This window comes from Pangasianodon hypophthalmus, chromosome 6 (assembly GCF_027358585.1).
Source record: "Pangasianodon hypophthalmus isolate fPanHyp1 chromosome 6, fPanHyp1.pri, whole genome shotgun sequence".
In the NCBI taxonomy this organism is placed as follows: domain Eukaryota; kingdom Metazoa; phylum Chordata; class Actinopteri; order Siluriformes; family Pangasiidae; genus Pangasianodon; species Pangasianodon hypophthalmus.
The window spans coordinates 1254480-1270588 of record NC_069715.1 but is presented as its reverse complement, the minus strand read 5'-3'; the positions used below and the strand labels follow the sequence as shown (position 1 = coordinate 1270588).

Here is a 16109-nt window from a genome sequence, read left to right as displayed (position 1 = left end):
CCTATTATACAGCCAAGATTGATGTTCTTGCGCCTGTAGCAAATCCTGTGTTAATTGTCCCAATATGTGGAGTTTTGCTCTCAGATCAAGAACGTACTGAATTTCTTACTTGCTATTAAAAGGTCCCTCCTTTCAATTTTCAATAATGATGTCTAAGACCCCACGAGACTTGTGCCCGTACAACAACTTGAATGGAGAAAACGCTGTGGAGGCTTGCAGGACCTCTCGTACTACAAAGAACAGGGGCTTGAGCCACTTATTCAGACCACCTTATTGTCATCCAGATGAGGATGGTTCCCTTTTGAATCTGGTTCCTCATAGGGTTATTTCCTCATATCCTCTCAGGGAGTTTTTCATTGCCACTGTCAGCCTCTGGATTGCTCATTATGGATAAATTCGTACATTAAAATTTATATACTGAATGTATTTATTTCTGTAAAGCTGCTTTGTGGCAATGTCCACTGTTAACAGCACTATACAAATAAAATTGAATTGAATTTAATTGAACTTATCCCAATTCTGCGCATCATCGTGAACGAACTTAGGAATCATATTTTTAAGGATTTGATTAAACTATTCCACCAGCCCATGCATCTGCAGATAAAACTAGTAAAAACTAGTGCGAACTCATTTAATCCCCAGCAATTCTTAAAGCTCGCATAGTGTCAGTGACATAAACATAGTGCCCTGGTCAGTCAGGATCTCTTTCATGATCCTGACTTGGGAGAGTGCCTCCGCAACACTACGTGCTGATATCTTGCGCAGAGGAACTGCTTCTGGATATCGAGTTGCATAATGCACCAGGACTAACACAAAGCGATATCCTCACTTGCACCTTTCTAATGGCCCGATGAGGTCAATCCCAATTCTTTCGAAGGGGACCTTGATTAATAGAAGGGGCGCAATGGCACTTTTGGGGTGGCCGGTGGATTCACCAGCTGACATTTGCGACATGCCGCACACCGCCTGTGAGCATCGACGCGAATGCCCGGCCAATAAAAACGAGCCATGAGATGGTCCATCAGATTATGGTGAGCCCCTTTAATAACAAAACCCTATAGCTCTTCTGGACCAACAATTGGGTTGCTTCTTCTTTTGTTTGAGTGTCCTGTGTCACTCAATATAACCTATCTTTAATAATTGCGAAGTAGGGGAAGGAGAGTGCAACGTTTCGCTGAACTTGCTGATCATCAATTACTTTCACTTGATCTATGGCATACCTTAGGGCTCATCTTGTGTTTGCTCCAGAAGGAAATCCCAGAGGGAAATTTCTCCAAAGGGTGGGGGGGCAGAGCCCTCCCCACCCTCCGTGTTTTCGTGATGCAGACCTGACATCGATGGCCCGGACAATGCCTCCCCAGCCAACGCTGCACACGTCCCACACCATGCTTCTCTATGCAGGGCCCATCTACACATATTTCCCTCATAAATATCTGAAAACCTGGCCAATTTGTCCCCAGATTAGTGGATGGGTGAGGCGAGGACTAACCGCAACCTCCACTCTATGCTTTTGCCCCCATAATTAACAATGACTGGCACCAGCTGATATTTGTGAACATCACCTTGCACACACCTCACCTTCACCACTCGTCCTTTCTCCAAAGCACCACATTGAATCAGGCTTTGATGGACAGTAGTCTGGTTACACCCCAAATCCACCAAGGCCTGATGTGTACTCCCTTGTATACTCACTGATACGTGGTACATTCTTGCTTGATCGGGGTAGGCTCGCAGTGTGTCCGGAATCTCGATCAGTATTCCCACTTCCCAGAGGGCACACTGACCCTGAAAATGCCCAGCTTTCCCACTAAACTGGCAGTCCTTCCAGGGGTTTGCCTCGGTCCTGGTGGGCGAGGAAGTTTCTACCTGTGGGGAGACAGAGGGAGTAAGGGGAGACATCAGGGGTGAAGGAGAAGGAGAGGAGGGGGGGTGCGGAAACCCCGGGACTGGGGAGCTGCTTTTGGGGGAGTTGGCCATCGTTACCATGGTGCAGGGATGGGGGGAGAGTGAGGAGAAAAAGGGTGTGAATGAGAGAGAGAGGGAGGAATACGGTGAATGCGGTGCCAAATGGTCCTCTGCCAGCTGGTCGCCTCATCCAGCGATGCTGGATGGTGGCACTAAACCTACTCCGCCATCCCCTGCAGTAGTCAGGTGACCATCTGATCCAGCACCACTAGGTTGACGATGTCCTTGGTGCTGCATTCCTCCTTCAGCAGCCATCTCCAACAGGTGTCTCGGAGCTGCTGGGCGAATTCTGACGTTCAGCAAGCGGAAGCACTGATAGTGCTGTTCGGGGGTGCAGCCAGTCTGTTGCAATATGGCCCGCTTCAGGTCTGGGTATACCAGCAGGTTTGTGACCGAAAGCTGTTGAGCCGTGAGCTGCTGTCCTGTGACCCCATCTTCGGCAGCGTGATGTGGGGCATGGCAGCGGTGGTCACAGGGACTCATTCAAGGACACACATGGCTCTATGTTGGTCGGCTCTCTCTTTGGCTTGTTACAGGTGCCTTGAACACACAGACACACATAAGTAAATGTTAGATAAAACTCTTTTAGAGAAAAGCAAACCTATTAATAATATAAAACTTAGTACACAAACACACACACACACACACATATATATATATATATATATATATATATATATATATATATATATATATATATATGTGTGTATACAGAGAGATAGAAAAAGAGAGAGAGATCATTTAAGTTCTGCGAGCACTGAGTACTGATGCACACACTTCCTTTTGCCAGGGTCAATACCTTGTTGTATAGATGAGTACCACAAAATATATACTAGTACTCAGTCTGAAAAAATTGTATCAGTGCATCCCTGATACTGACCCAACCTCTTGTCACAAATTATAACGCTGTGATAGTTGTGGTAGTACCATGAATATGCTGTGTATAGCAGTGATTACCTGTCTTATTTTGTATTTGGGTTTACAAAGGGCTCAATGTTTTATGAGTTCCTCTGACATTTTCTACTTTCAGTCTCAGTAAGTGTAACCTGTCAGAAAGAAGCTGCTCGGCTTTACACACAGTTCTCAGCTCAGAATCCTCCAAGCTGACTGAGGTGGATCTGAGCAGAAATCCTCTGAAGGACTCAGGAGTGAAGCTGCTTTGTGCTGGACTGAAGAGTCCAAACTGTAAACTGGAGAAACTGAGGTCAGTTCATCTCTCCTAAATAAAAAGTAAAAATAATTGCAGAAATGTTTATTTTTTTTTATCTGTAGAGCTACCTGTAAATAGATAATAGATAAAGTTAGATTAGATTACAGTGGTTAGTACCTACCAAAAGTGGTCCAAGGAAGGACAACCGGTGAACCAGCAGCAGGGTCTCAGGCACCCAAGACTCATTGATGCACGTGGGGAACGAAGGCTAGCCCATCTGCTCCGATCCTACAGAAAAGCTACCGTGGCACAAATTGTTGAAAAAGTTAATGATGGCTATGATAGAAAGGTGTCAGAACACACAGTGCATCGCAGCTTGCTGCATATGGGGCTGCATAGCCGCAGACCAGTTAGAGTGCCCATGCTGACCCTGTCGACTACTGAAAGCACCTTCAATGGGCATGTGAGCATCAGAAGTGGACCGTGGAGCAATGGAAGAACGTGGCTTGTCTGATGAACCACATTTTCTTTTACATTATGTGGGAAGCCGAGTGCTTGTGCATCACTTACCTGGGGAAGAGATGGCACCACAATGCTCCCTGGGAAGAAGGGAAGCCAACGGAGGCAGTGTGATGCTCTGGGCAATGTTCTGCTGGGAAACCTTGGGTCTGTACCACCTACCTAAATATTGTTGTGTACCACCTACCTAAATATTGTTGCAGACCAAGTACACCCCTTCATGGCAACGGTGTTCCCTAATGGCACTGGCCTCTTTCATCAGGATAATGCGCTCTGCCACACTGCAAAATTCTTCAGGAACGGTTTGAGGAAGATGACAAAGAGCTGAAGGTGTTGACTTGGCCTACAAATTCCCCAGATCTCAATCTGATTGAGCATCTGTGGGATGTGCTGGACAAACAACAGGACTTAAAAAATCTGCTGCTGACGTCTTGGTGCCACAGCACACCTTCAGAGGTCTTGTGGAGTCCATGCCTCGATGGCTCAGAGCTGTTTTGGTGACACAAGGGGGACCTACATAATATTAGGCAGGTGGTTTTAATGTTATGGCTGATCGGTGTATATACAGTCAGGTCCGGAAGTATTTGGACAATGACAGAGTTTGTGTGATTTTGCCTTTATACACCACCACAATGGATTTGAAATAAAACAGTCAAGATGATCGAAGTGTAGACTTTCAGCTTTATTTTAAGAGGTTCCACAAAAATATGGCATTTACCATTTAGGAATTACAGCCATTTTCAGCAAAGTACCTCTATTTTCAGGGGCTCAAAGGTATTTGGACAAAGTGACATAATTGTAAATATAACCATAATTTTAATACTTGGATGAAAATCCTTTGCAGTCAATGACTGCCTGAAGTCTGGATCCCATGTTCTCAAAACTCAAATTCTGAGTTTCCTCCCTGGAGATGCTTTGCCAGGCCTTCACTGCAGCCACCTTCAGTGGCTGCTTGTTTGTGGGTCTTTCTGCCTTCAGTCTTGTCTTCAATAAGTGAAAAGCATGCTCTATTGGGTTGAGATCAGGTGACTGACTTGACCATTGAAGAGTATTCCATTTCTTTGCCTTCAAAAAGTCTTGAGTTGCTTTCGCAGTATGTTTTGGGTCATTATCCACCTGCACTGTGAAGCGGCGTCCTATCAGTTTTGCTGAATGTGAACAGAGAGTATAGCCCTATACACCTCAGAATTCATCTTGCTACTTCTGTCAGCAGTCACATCATCAATAGACACCAATGAGCCCATTCCATTGGCAATCATACATGCCCTTTCATAACACTGCCTTAACATGTTTGACACATGATGTGGTATACTTTGGATCATGAGCTGTTCCTTTCTTTTGCCATACTTTTCTCTTCCCATCATTCTGGTACAAGTTAATCTTGGTTTCATCAGTCCAAAGAATCTTATTCCAGAACATGGGAAGCTTTTTTAGATGTTTTCTGGCAAAGTCTAATCTGGCTTTCCTGTTCTTGAATGTTACCAGTGGTTTGCACCTTGTTGTAAACCCTCTGTATTTACATTCATGAAGGTGTCTCTTGATTGTAGATTTTGACAATGATACGCCTACCTTCTCCAGAGTATTCTTGACTTCTGTTGATGTTGTGAAGGGGGTTTTCTTCACCAAGGAAAGGATTCTGCTATCATCCACTTTAGTTGTCTTCCGTGGTCTTCCAGGCCTTTCGATGTTGCTGAGCTCACCAGTGCTTTCTTTCTTTTTAGGAATGTACCCAACTGTTGATTTGGCCACACCTAAGGTGTTTGCTATCTCCCTTATAGATTTATGCTGTTTTTTCAGCCTAATGATGGCCTCCTTCACTTGCATTGAGAGCTCCTTGGACTTTATATTGGTAGCTCCAGTCAAACAGCTGCCAAATACCAACTCAATACCTGATATCAACTCCAGACCTTTTATCTGCTTCATTTGTCTTGAAGTAACGAGGGAATGGACCACACTTGGTCAGTTAACTTCTTGTCAGTCAATTGTCCAAATAACTTTGAGCCCCTGAAAATGGAAGTACTTTGCTTAAAATGGCTGTAATTCCTAAATGGTAAATGCCACATCTTGATTGTTTTATTTCAAATCCATTGTGGTGGTGTATAAAGGCAAAATCACAAAAACTCTGTCATTGTCCAAATACTTCCGGGCCTGACTGTATGTATACACACACACACACACCCACACACACATACACTGTCCACTTTAATAGGAACACCGAACACCTGCTTATTTATGCATATACAGTCAGGAATTTCAGTTTATAGACAGCAGAATGGGGAAAAAGTATGATCTCTGTGATCATGTCATGATTGTTGGTGCCAGATGGGCTTTTTTGAGTTTTCTGAAAGTGCTGATTTCCTGGGATTTTCACAAACAACATTCTAGAGTTAACAAAGAGTGGTGCGAAAAACAAAAAGCATTGAGTGAGTGACAGTTCTGTGGGTGGAAAGAACTTGTTGATAAGAGAGGTCAAAGGAAAATGGCCAGATTGGTTCAAGCTGCCAGGAAGGATATAGTAACTCATATAATCACTCTTTACAACCATGGTGAGCATAAAAGCATCTCAGCATTCATAAAACATCGAACTTTGAGGTGGATGGGCTACAACAGCAGAAGACCACATTGGGTTCCATTCCTGTCAGGCAATCGTGGGCACAGGCTTACCCAAACTGGACAGTTGAAGCCTGGAAATTTTTTTCCTAATGCTTAACTGTCCAGTTTCGATGAGCCTGTGCCCATGACAGCCTCAGCTTCTTGTTCTTGGCTGATAGAGGCCCTGTATCTGCATGTTTTTATGCGTTGTGCTGCTGCCACATGATTGGCTGATCGGATAAATGCATAAATGAGCAGGTGTGCAGGTGTTCCCAATAAAGTTGACAATGAGTGTGTGTAAATTATACAGCGCCTCTAGCTTTACTCATTGCAGAGCTGTCAACATTACTAACAAGAAAATCACAGCAGGTAAATCAGAATATGATGGTGCCCGGTGCAGGCAATGTTAAGTCCATAAACTATGAAAATGTATCTGCAGAAGTGGACTTATAAGCAACCATCTGAGTATATAAGCTTACTTTACAAATTACTGTTCATTAACTGACAAATGTTATTTCTCTTGAGTAGATGTATGTTCTTGTGGCCACCACTAAAAATATGATGATACACCTCCACTTTAAAATCTCACAATGCCTTGATTTAATCATGTTGCACAGTACAATGACGTAAATGGTGTAATTTAGGTTAAATGCTTGTGCTTCGTCTCTCGTTATTAATTCTGCATTCAGATGAATGATAATTTATATGATAATTTTGTCCTTTGTTTAGACTTTCAGACTGCAGTATAACAGAGGAAGGATATGCTGCTCTGGCAGAAGCTCTGAAATCATCCTACTTGATAGAGCTGGATCTCAGAGGGAATTACCCTGGAGCATCAGGAGTGAAGCTGCTCACTGATTTACAGCAGGATCCAAACTGTAAACTGGAGACACTGAGGTCAACTTCAACTTTCCAGTTTATTTGTCCCCAGGGGCAATTAGTTTTACATACATGCATACAAGACAATAAAATACAAACACTTAGATAATAGAATACAAAAACCTTACAAACATTCTCAGCATCATTTTCACTGTTATCAACAATGACAAGAAAAAACATCACTACTACTAACCAAACTAACCTAAAGGTTTCAGGTAGAATCTGAAACTCAGAGTGAAAGGGATGGGCACTGACTGATAGGATGTATTAGGATTTAGCTTTCCTCACCACCTGTCTGTTATACAGGTCAGTGAGATTACTTTGCTGGGCACCTAGGATTTTACTGCTTACCTTCACTATTTTGGACAAAGCAGTTTTTGCCTTGACACTGAGATTGCCATACCAGCATATTCCTCACCACCTGTCTGTTTTGCCTTGACACTGAGATTGCCATACCAGCATATTACAGAAAATGTTAATACAGACTGAATGTAGGATTTGTAAAAGAGGGTCATCAGGGTCTTATTTTGACAGATTGCGGTGGCAAAACAGTTGTAGCTGGCCCTATTTACACATTTAAAAGTCAACTTATTGTCAGACTACCAAGGTACCTGTTTGTTTCAACAACATCAACTACCTCCCCCTTGATTGTTGTTCTCGGAGGAGCTGAGGGCTTATCACACCAGTGTACAAAGTCATCTACAACAGGACCATGATCATTTTCTTTGGCATGGAGGAGATTGACAATAGCAGAATCATCTGCAAATTTTAAAATGTGTCTGTTGTCATGCTGACTGCGACAATCATCAGTATAAAGAATATAGAGAAGTGGTGAGAGAACACACCCCTGAGGAGACCCTGTGGATGACGACATCTCTTCAGACAAACATCCATTCACCCTTACACTCTGAGTTCTGTCAGTTAGAAAGTCAAGAATCCAGCCCACTATGCTAAAATTAAGAACAAATTTTAAAAGCTTATCTACTAAAATGTGGGGTTGAATTGTATTAAAAGCAGATGAAAATCCACAAATAAAATCCTAGCATGTGTTTTACTACCTTCAAAATGTTTGAATAACAGGTTAAGCAGAGTGACAGTAGCATCTTCTACTCCCTGCTTAGCCCTATAAGCAAACTGTAATGGGTCAAGAAGGAGCTCTTTTTTTCAACAGTCTTTCAAATCACTTCATGTCTAAAGAAGTCAAGGGAATTTTTTTGGCATCATCTCTTGATTAAGGGACAACTGGAAATTGTAATAAAAAAAGGATCTTGTTGCTCTGCACAAGAAATGAGCAGATGACTACCTATATTATCAGGTCCAGGACTTTTCCTGGCTCTGGAGTGTTCTAACATATTATCCATATCACGTTCATCAAAAGGGGTAAGACCGCAGTCAGATTGGTTTATTTTCTGCTCTAAAATTACATTTTTGAAATTGTGGGTGTCAAACCTCAAGTAAAACTTATAAAACTCTCGTGCAAGCTGATTATCACATCTATAACCTTCCAGTGCCACCTTAGAGTTCCTTTTGCTCTTTATGCCAGCAAAAGTTTTCATACCGTCCCAGGCAGAACCTAAATTGTTGTCCACAAACTCCCTATCAATCTTTGTTTTATAACTCTGTTTTGCATTCATTATCTCAGTTTTTACTTCCTTTCTTAATCTGTTCAATTCCAGGTGATTGCCTTCCTGGAATGCATGCCTCTTTGTTATGTGATTTAGTCACCCCTGGCTTACTAGTAGGATAACTCTTCACAATCTTATCAGGGATTATATTGTCTACACAACAGTAAATGTAACAGCTGACAATGTCAGTAAGATCATCAATATTAGTACAGGACTCCTGAAACATTTTCCAGTCTGTGCAGTCATAACAGCCTTGTAGGCTCAGGATGGAATCATCAGTCCAATCCTTAATCCGTTTGATGAGGGTTTTTCCCCTTCTTAGGGCAGTACAATACGACAAGATGAGCTGAACACAGTTATGTTCAGCTCCACCCAGTGGGGGAAGGGTGAGAGCTTTGTACACTCCTTTAACAGAATCATAACACTGGTCCAGCATCTTTTTTGTGTCTGGTCTGGCATGTAACATATTGATGAAAGTCTCTCAAAGTCTTTTCCAAGGAACTGTGATTAAAATCACCAAGGACTAAAATTGGAGCATCGGGAGATATAGATTGCAGTCTTTGGGTTACTTGCAGAATAGACTCAGAGGCTATATCCCCATTTGCTCATGGGTGTATATATACAACTATGGCAATATTTGGGGAGACTCGCAGAGCAAATATGAGGGGCACAGAGACACAGACAACAGTTCAACATCCTTAGTGCACGGCCTTTCTCTGATAAGAACATTTTTGCAATATCTTTTATTCACGTGTAGGCAAACACCTCCACCTCGTGGCATGTCAGTTGCACTGGCATCTCTGTCAAGGTGCACAGGTGCACCAAACCCGTCAGTAGCCACTTCAGTGTCCAAATATCTGTCTGAAAGCCATGTCTCAGTTATCACTAGTAAACATGTATCTCTAAATTCCTGCTGAAATCGCACATGGGCTTGCAACTCATCAGTTTTGTTACGGAGAGACAGTGCATGTGATAAAATGATAGAAAGTAGGGAATAGAGGAGAGAGATTGTTTTCTTAGTCTTTGGCATTACTCCACCCCGCTTACCTCGCTTCTTGGTCCTGTGGGGCAACTCACTGGTGGACTTTACACTTGATTGATTGACAAAACAACTGAGATTGGGGAAGAATAGATCCAGAGGAGGTTTGTTGGCCTAAATATTATTCCATTGCAGGAGAAAATCTCTGCTGTATTGGAGGAGCTTTGGGTTAGGCAGCTCATACAGAGTTTCCCCGAAGTGGAACGCCATCCACAGTAAAAACAAGGCTATCAACTCCATGCTTTTGTCTAATGTTCAAACACGGCAACAGGATGGCGCAAGGAGCCAACACCTCACCTCTCACATGTTTATCTTTCTAACCATTTCATTCAATGCACAAATAATAGTAATAGTAAATAAAACAATTTTAAAAATGAACAAATCAAAAAAAAAAAAAAACGGATAGTGCAATTATAAATAAATCCCTTCTATTATTGTGTACTATATGGACAAATAGTGCAATTGTGCAACCAATAAATTCATCACAGTTTTTGCAAGGAGTCCGGTTGGTTAAAATCTATCCACTGTCCACTGATGGAGTCCTGAGTACGAAGCTGCTCGTGGCAACCGCAGTCCCAAAGCCACTACAGCAATCGCAGTCCCAAGCCATTACAGTACAGCTCCCCATATGTGATCCCCAAGCCATCTCCACAGCCCCCAGGTGGCACAATCCCCAGCATACCAAATGGTTCTTCAGGCCGTCCATATGGGGCCCCAGCAGCAGCGAGCGAACTCAACCGATGAGAACTCCAACCAGAAGTAGGGCATCAGGATGGGTCAAGCAGCAAGGAGGAGCAGAAGGTGCATCAGGATGGGTCAGGCAGCGAGGAGGAGCAGAAGGGGTCAGGATCACTGGCATCTCAGAAGTAGCATGTGTAGCTCAACAGAGTGAGGGAGAGAGAGAGATGGAGAGAGGGGGAGAGATTGTTGGGTAAGCTTTTGTCCTCTAATGGTTAAGGACAATGTACTTTGCGTGCAGAGTGCAAGCAGGGACTCCGGCAAGACTAGCTATGACAGCATAACTAAAAGGGAGAGCCAGAAGCTAACACAGACATGACGGCACCCTGGGACATAAGGCAGCCAGCCACTCCACCGTCGACAAACCTGAGTGAACGCGTGAGAGTGGGGGGCGACAGCATCCAAACATCCCAGTTCACCACAACACTCTATGCCTGTGAACCCTCCAGACCTGCCCCTGTACCTAAGAAAAAACTATTCACTAACGGCTTGACTAAACAAATATGTTTTCAGCCTAGACTTAAACACTGAGACTGTGTCTGAGCCCCGAACACTAAGTGGAAGGCTGTTCCATAACTGTGGGGCTTTGTAAGAGAAAGCTCTACCCCCAGCTGTAGCCCGCACTATTCGAGGTACCAACAAATAGCCTGCACCTTTTGATCTGAGTAGGCGTGGCGGATCATAAAAGACCAAAAATTTACTCAGGTACTGTGGCGCGAGACCATTTAGTACTTTATAGGTCAATAGTAGTATTTTATAATCAATACGAAATTTGATTGGGAGCCAATGCAGTGTGGATAAGATAGGAGTGATGTGGTCATATCTTCTGGTTCTAGTAAGGACTCTTACCGCTGCATTCTGGACTAACTGGAGCTTGTTTATGCATCTGCTGGAGCATCCAGACAGTAAGGCATTACAATAATCCAACCTAGAGGTAACAAAAGCATGAACTAATTTTTCTGCATCGTGTAGTGACAATATATTTCTTATTTTAGCAATATTTCTGAGATGAAAGAAAGCAATCCTAGTGATATTATCTACATGAGCTTCAAAAGAAAGACTAGAGTCGATAATCACACCAAGGTCTTTTACTGCTGCACATGATGAAACAGAAAGGCCATCCAGAGTTAATATGTAATCAGAAAGCTTACTTCTAAGTTCATGTGGTCCTAGTACAAGTACTTCTGTCTTGTCAGAATTAAGTAAGAGAAAGTTAATGAGCATCCAGTTTCTGATGTCTTTTACACATTCCTCAACTTTATTAAGCTGGTGTCTGTCATCTGGCTTTGCTGAAACATACAACTGTGTGTCATCAGCGTAACAGTGGAAGCTAATACCATGTTTACAGATAATTTTGCCCAGAGGTAGCATATATAAAGAAAAGAGCAATGGGCCTAAGACAGAACCTTGAGGGACACCAAATTTTACCTTAGTATGAGAAGAGAAGTCACCATTTATGTTTACAAACTGATAACGATCAGTCAAATAAGACCTGAGCAAGGAAAGGGCCGTTCCCTTAATGCCTACTACATTTTCCAGTCTATTGAGGAGAATAGCATGATCAATGGTATCAAAAGCTGCACTAAGGTCAAGCAGCACAAGCAAGGAGACACAGCCCAGATCAGTTTATGATATAGATATTAGGCAAGTACTTGTGTGGTACATAGTATCTGAATCTGGCCTGCATTTGGCTCACATAAACCTGGAAAAAACTGAAACAGGCCGTGGCACACTACTGCTTAGCATTTTCACCCTATTTAGTATTTACAGCAGACCTGTATTGTAGCTACTGCTATTGTACAGCATGCACTGGCTCCTCTCACAGAGCTAAAACACAGATTAAAATCAATGCCTGTGTGCTGCACTTTATATAATTCACAGTCACTTCTCAAAATTAGTTGCGTGTTGTGCTGGCAGTGGCGTAACCAGAAATTAATTTCTGAGAGATGAGGAAATATACAAAATAAAATCCTGATTGTTTTCCTGATCTGTACAGTTAAATTGGTAAGGTTGCTATAAAATACATTTTCTTATCACAGCAGCTTGTGTCCGATAAAATGTGATTAAACAAAGGAATGCATACATAAAACCATTTTATATAATCAGTATAAATGTTATACTGTATATATGTTACATATGTATACATGTTATAAAAATTTTTTTATTTTTTTTCTAATAATAAAATTTTTATATTATATTATAATAATTCTAGGTTATTTGTGGTAATCGATGGAATATATTAAATAAATAAAAGAATATATATAGACTTCAGTTATATCCCTTCAGGGTCTCACAAAAATACTGATGTAGCCCGGGCACAATTTGAGTCTGGCACCCTGACCTACACCTTCAGGTGCAATTGTTTTTTTTTTCTCTGCAGTCTGTTGAAAAGTGCTGAAGGAGAGGAAGTCTGTGCTTCTTTAACTGAAGTTCTGGGTACAAACCCTTTACTGCAGAGAGAACTGGATCTGAGTGGGAAAATATCTGGAGACTCAGCAGTGAAGCAGCTCTCTGCTCTACTGAAAGATCCACACTGCAGACCTGAGAGACTCAGGTGTGTGGTCTGATTTCTGAACCTAATCTTATAATAGTGGTGTAGTGCAGCCACCTCGCAACTCCAGGGTTCCTGGTTTGATCCTGTACTCAAGGGACTGTCTGTGTGGAGTTTCACATGCTGTCCCTGTGGGTTTCCTCAATTATCCCTAGGTGTGAATGAATGTTTGTGATGGACTGGAGTACAGAGTGTATTACCACCTCATGCCCAGCAATCCTGGGTTACACTCTGCATCTACCACCACCCCGACCAGTATAAATTTCATATTAAAGATCTATAAAGTTCTCTTACTGTGGTGTATAACTTACTGCTGTAATCAGTACTGCTGCACTGAAGGTTCTGAATTTGATATGATTTGCTGTGGATCTGATGGAAGTTTAACGCACATTAACACAGTCCACTGCACTGTGTGTACAGCCCTGGACATAGCAATTTTTTCCATTTTTAGTGTTCATGAAGGTTGGTTATCTGTACTCTATTTTAAGATCTTTTTCTCAGCTGTGTTCTCTGTCTGCAGGCTGAGTAAGAGCGGTATTACACAGAGAGGCTGTTCTGATCTGATATCAGCTCTTACTTCAAACCCTTCACACCTGACAGAGCTGGACCTGAGTGAGAATACACTGGGAAATCCAGCAGTGGATAAAATCTCTACTCTACTAAAGAGTTCATCCTGCAAACTCCAGAAGCTTGTGTAAGTCATTTAAAATTATACATTACTAGATCACAGAGGTGGAATAACATCATTTTAAACATATTTGTAATATTCAGGAATGGCTTAGTCACCATCAGGGTAGTTAGGTTTGTGTTTTTGTTTGTCCCATTTTAGAATAGAATAGAATATCACTTTATTAATTCCACCAAGGGGAAATTCATTTTGTCACAGCAGCAGACAATAAATAAATAGGTTAATAAAAAGTGCAAATAAATAAATACGTGTACCAAACACGCAATATTAAAATGTAAAACTAAAAAAAAAATAAACTATACTTCTAGGTGGCAGATCATGTGCTGTTGTATAATGAATATAGCCGTTGACATGAAGGAGCGTCTGAAGCGTTCTGTCTTACACCTGGGAAGGGTCAGCCTCTGGCTGAAAGTGCTCCCCCTCTCTCAAAGCTCCTCATACAGGGGGTGGGAAGGGTTTTCCAAGATCCCCTTTATTTTGTTCCTAATCCTCCTCTGCGCCACCACCTCCAGGCTGTCCAGCTGTAGGCCAACCACCCTGCTGGCCTTCCTCACCTAGCCTGTTTATCATGTTCTTCTCCCCAGTCTTGACACCTCCTCCCCAGCACACCACTGCGAAAAATAATGCGCTGGCAACTACTGTCTGGTAGTAGGCCCTCAATAGCCTGCTGCACACATTAAAGGAGTGGAGTACAGGCGAATTTGTCCCTACCTGTAGAGAGCCTCCGTATTGTCCCTCCAGTCCAGATTGGAGTTGATGTGCACCTCCAGGTACTTCTAGGGGTGTACTATTTCCACCTCCTCCCCCTTGATGGTGATGGGGGTTGGTGGCTTCCTACTCCTCCTGAAGTCTACTACCAACTCCTTAATCTTTGCTACATTGAGCTTAAGATAATTCTCCTCAGCCCAGTGCACAAAGCTCTCCACCACCCCTCTGTACTCTTCCTCACTGTCCCCATAGATACAACCAACAATGAAGGAATCGTCCGAGAACTTTTGGAGGTGGCATTTTCCGTAGTTGTATGTAAAGTCAGCGGTGTAGATGGTGAAGAGGAGTGGCGACAGCACTGTTCCCTGGGGGGCATCGGTGTTCCCCATCAGTACCTCAGAGTGTGTGGACTGCAGTCGGATGAACTGTGGCCTGTTGGACAGATGGTCTGTTATCCAGTTCACCATGTTCTGAGCCACCTGCATAGCACAAAGCTTCTTTTCAAGCAGAGCTGACTGGATTGTATTGAATGCACTGGAAAAATCGAAGAACATTACTCTCACACTGCTTCCTGACTTCTCCAGATGTGAGCTCGCCCTGTGCAGCAGGTAAATTGCTGCATCTTCCTCACCAACCCTAGGCTGGTATGCGAACTGCAGAGGATCTTGGGAACCACTCACTTGAGGCTCACTCTCAAAGACCTTCATGACATGAGAGGTCAATGCTACTGGCCGGTAGTCATTGAGAGTCTCTGGATGTTTTTTCTTCAGTACGAAGACAATGCAGGAGGTCTTCCATAGTTTTTGTACCTTCCCCAGTCTTAAGGAAAGACTGATGAGGTGCAGGAACACTTCTGCAAGCTGATCTGCACAAGCCGTCAGAGCCTAGGGTTGATGTTACCCCATTGCTTTGGTGACACAGAGCTTGGACAGCTCTCATCTCACCTGGCTCGATGTAATAGGTGGCCTAGGGGGGAAAGAGGTGGAAGAAGATGAGGCAGGCACGCAGTTGAAGGTTAAGTTATCACTAACCCTGGGGTTATTAGGGTGGGAGAGGGGAGCTGAGCTGCTCCCCTTCCAGTCCTCCCCAGCGGTTGTGGTGAAGGGTGGTGAAGGACAGGGATGAACAGCAGCTGAGGTCACCATGTGTGCAGTGGCTGCTTGGCCTGTAGTGGAGGAGGGACCTGCTGAGCTGTACAGGATTGAGTCAAACCTGTTAAAGTGCAGGTTTAACCTATTGGCAAGGTCATGACTCCCTTCCACCACTGGGCCTGATGTATCGAGTCCAGTGATTGTCCTCATTCCGTTCCACACCTCTTTTTCATTGTTAACTGGAGCTTTCTCTCCAGCCTCTCCCTGTAGCTGTTCTTGGCCCTTCTCAATTCTCTCTTTAGTTCCCTCTGAACTGTCCTCGCCTCTGCCCCATCTCCTGCCATGAATGCCCTCTTCTTCCTGTTGAGGAGAGTTTTGATGTCCTTATTGATCCATGGTTTTTTATTCAGGAAGCAGCGGATGTTCTTTTTGGGCATAACGCTATCCTCACAGAATGTGATATAGTCTGTAATAAACCGGGACAGACCATCAATGTCCTCTTTGTAAACTTCCAGGAACAAGTCCCAGTTTGTAGACTGGAAGAAGTCCTACAGAGCCTCCTCA

At 43.1% G+C, this 16109-nt stretch overlaps 1 protein-coding gene across 1 annotated transcript in view; it reads left to right on the top strand.

Annotated features, from left to right (window-relative positions):
* The window catches only part of LOC113524633 (uncharacterized), an 81551-nt gene that overhangs the window by 10592 nt on the left and 54850 nt on the right, over window positions 1-16109 (top strand). The window contains exons 6-7 of the mRNA XM_053234989.1: window positions 2996-3169; window positions 6956-7123. Coding sequence (XP_053090964.1) covers window positions 2996-3169; window positions 6956-7123 — 342 coding nt within the window. The remainder of the gene's footprint in view (window positions 1-2995; window positions 3170-6955; window positions 7124-16109) is intronic.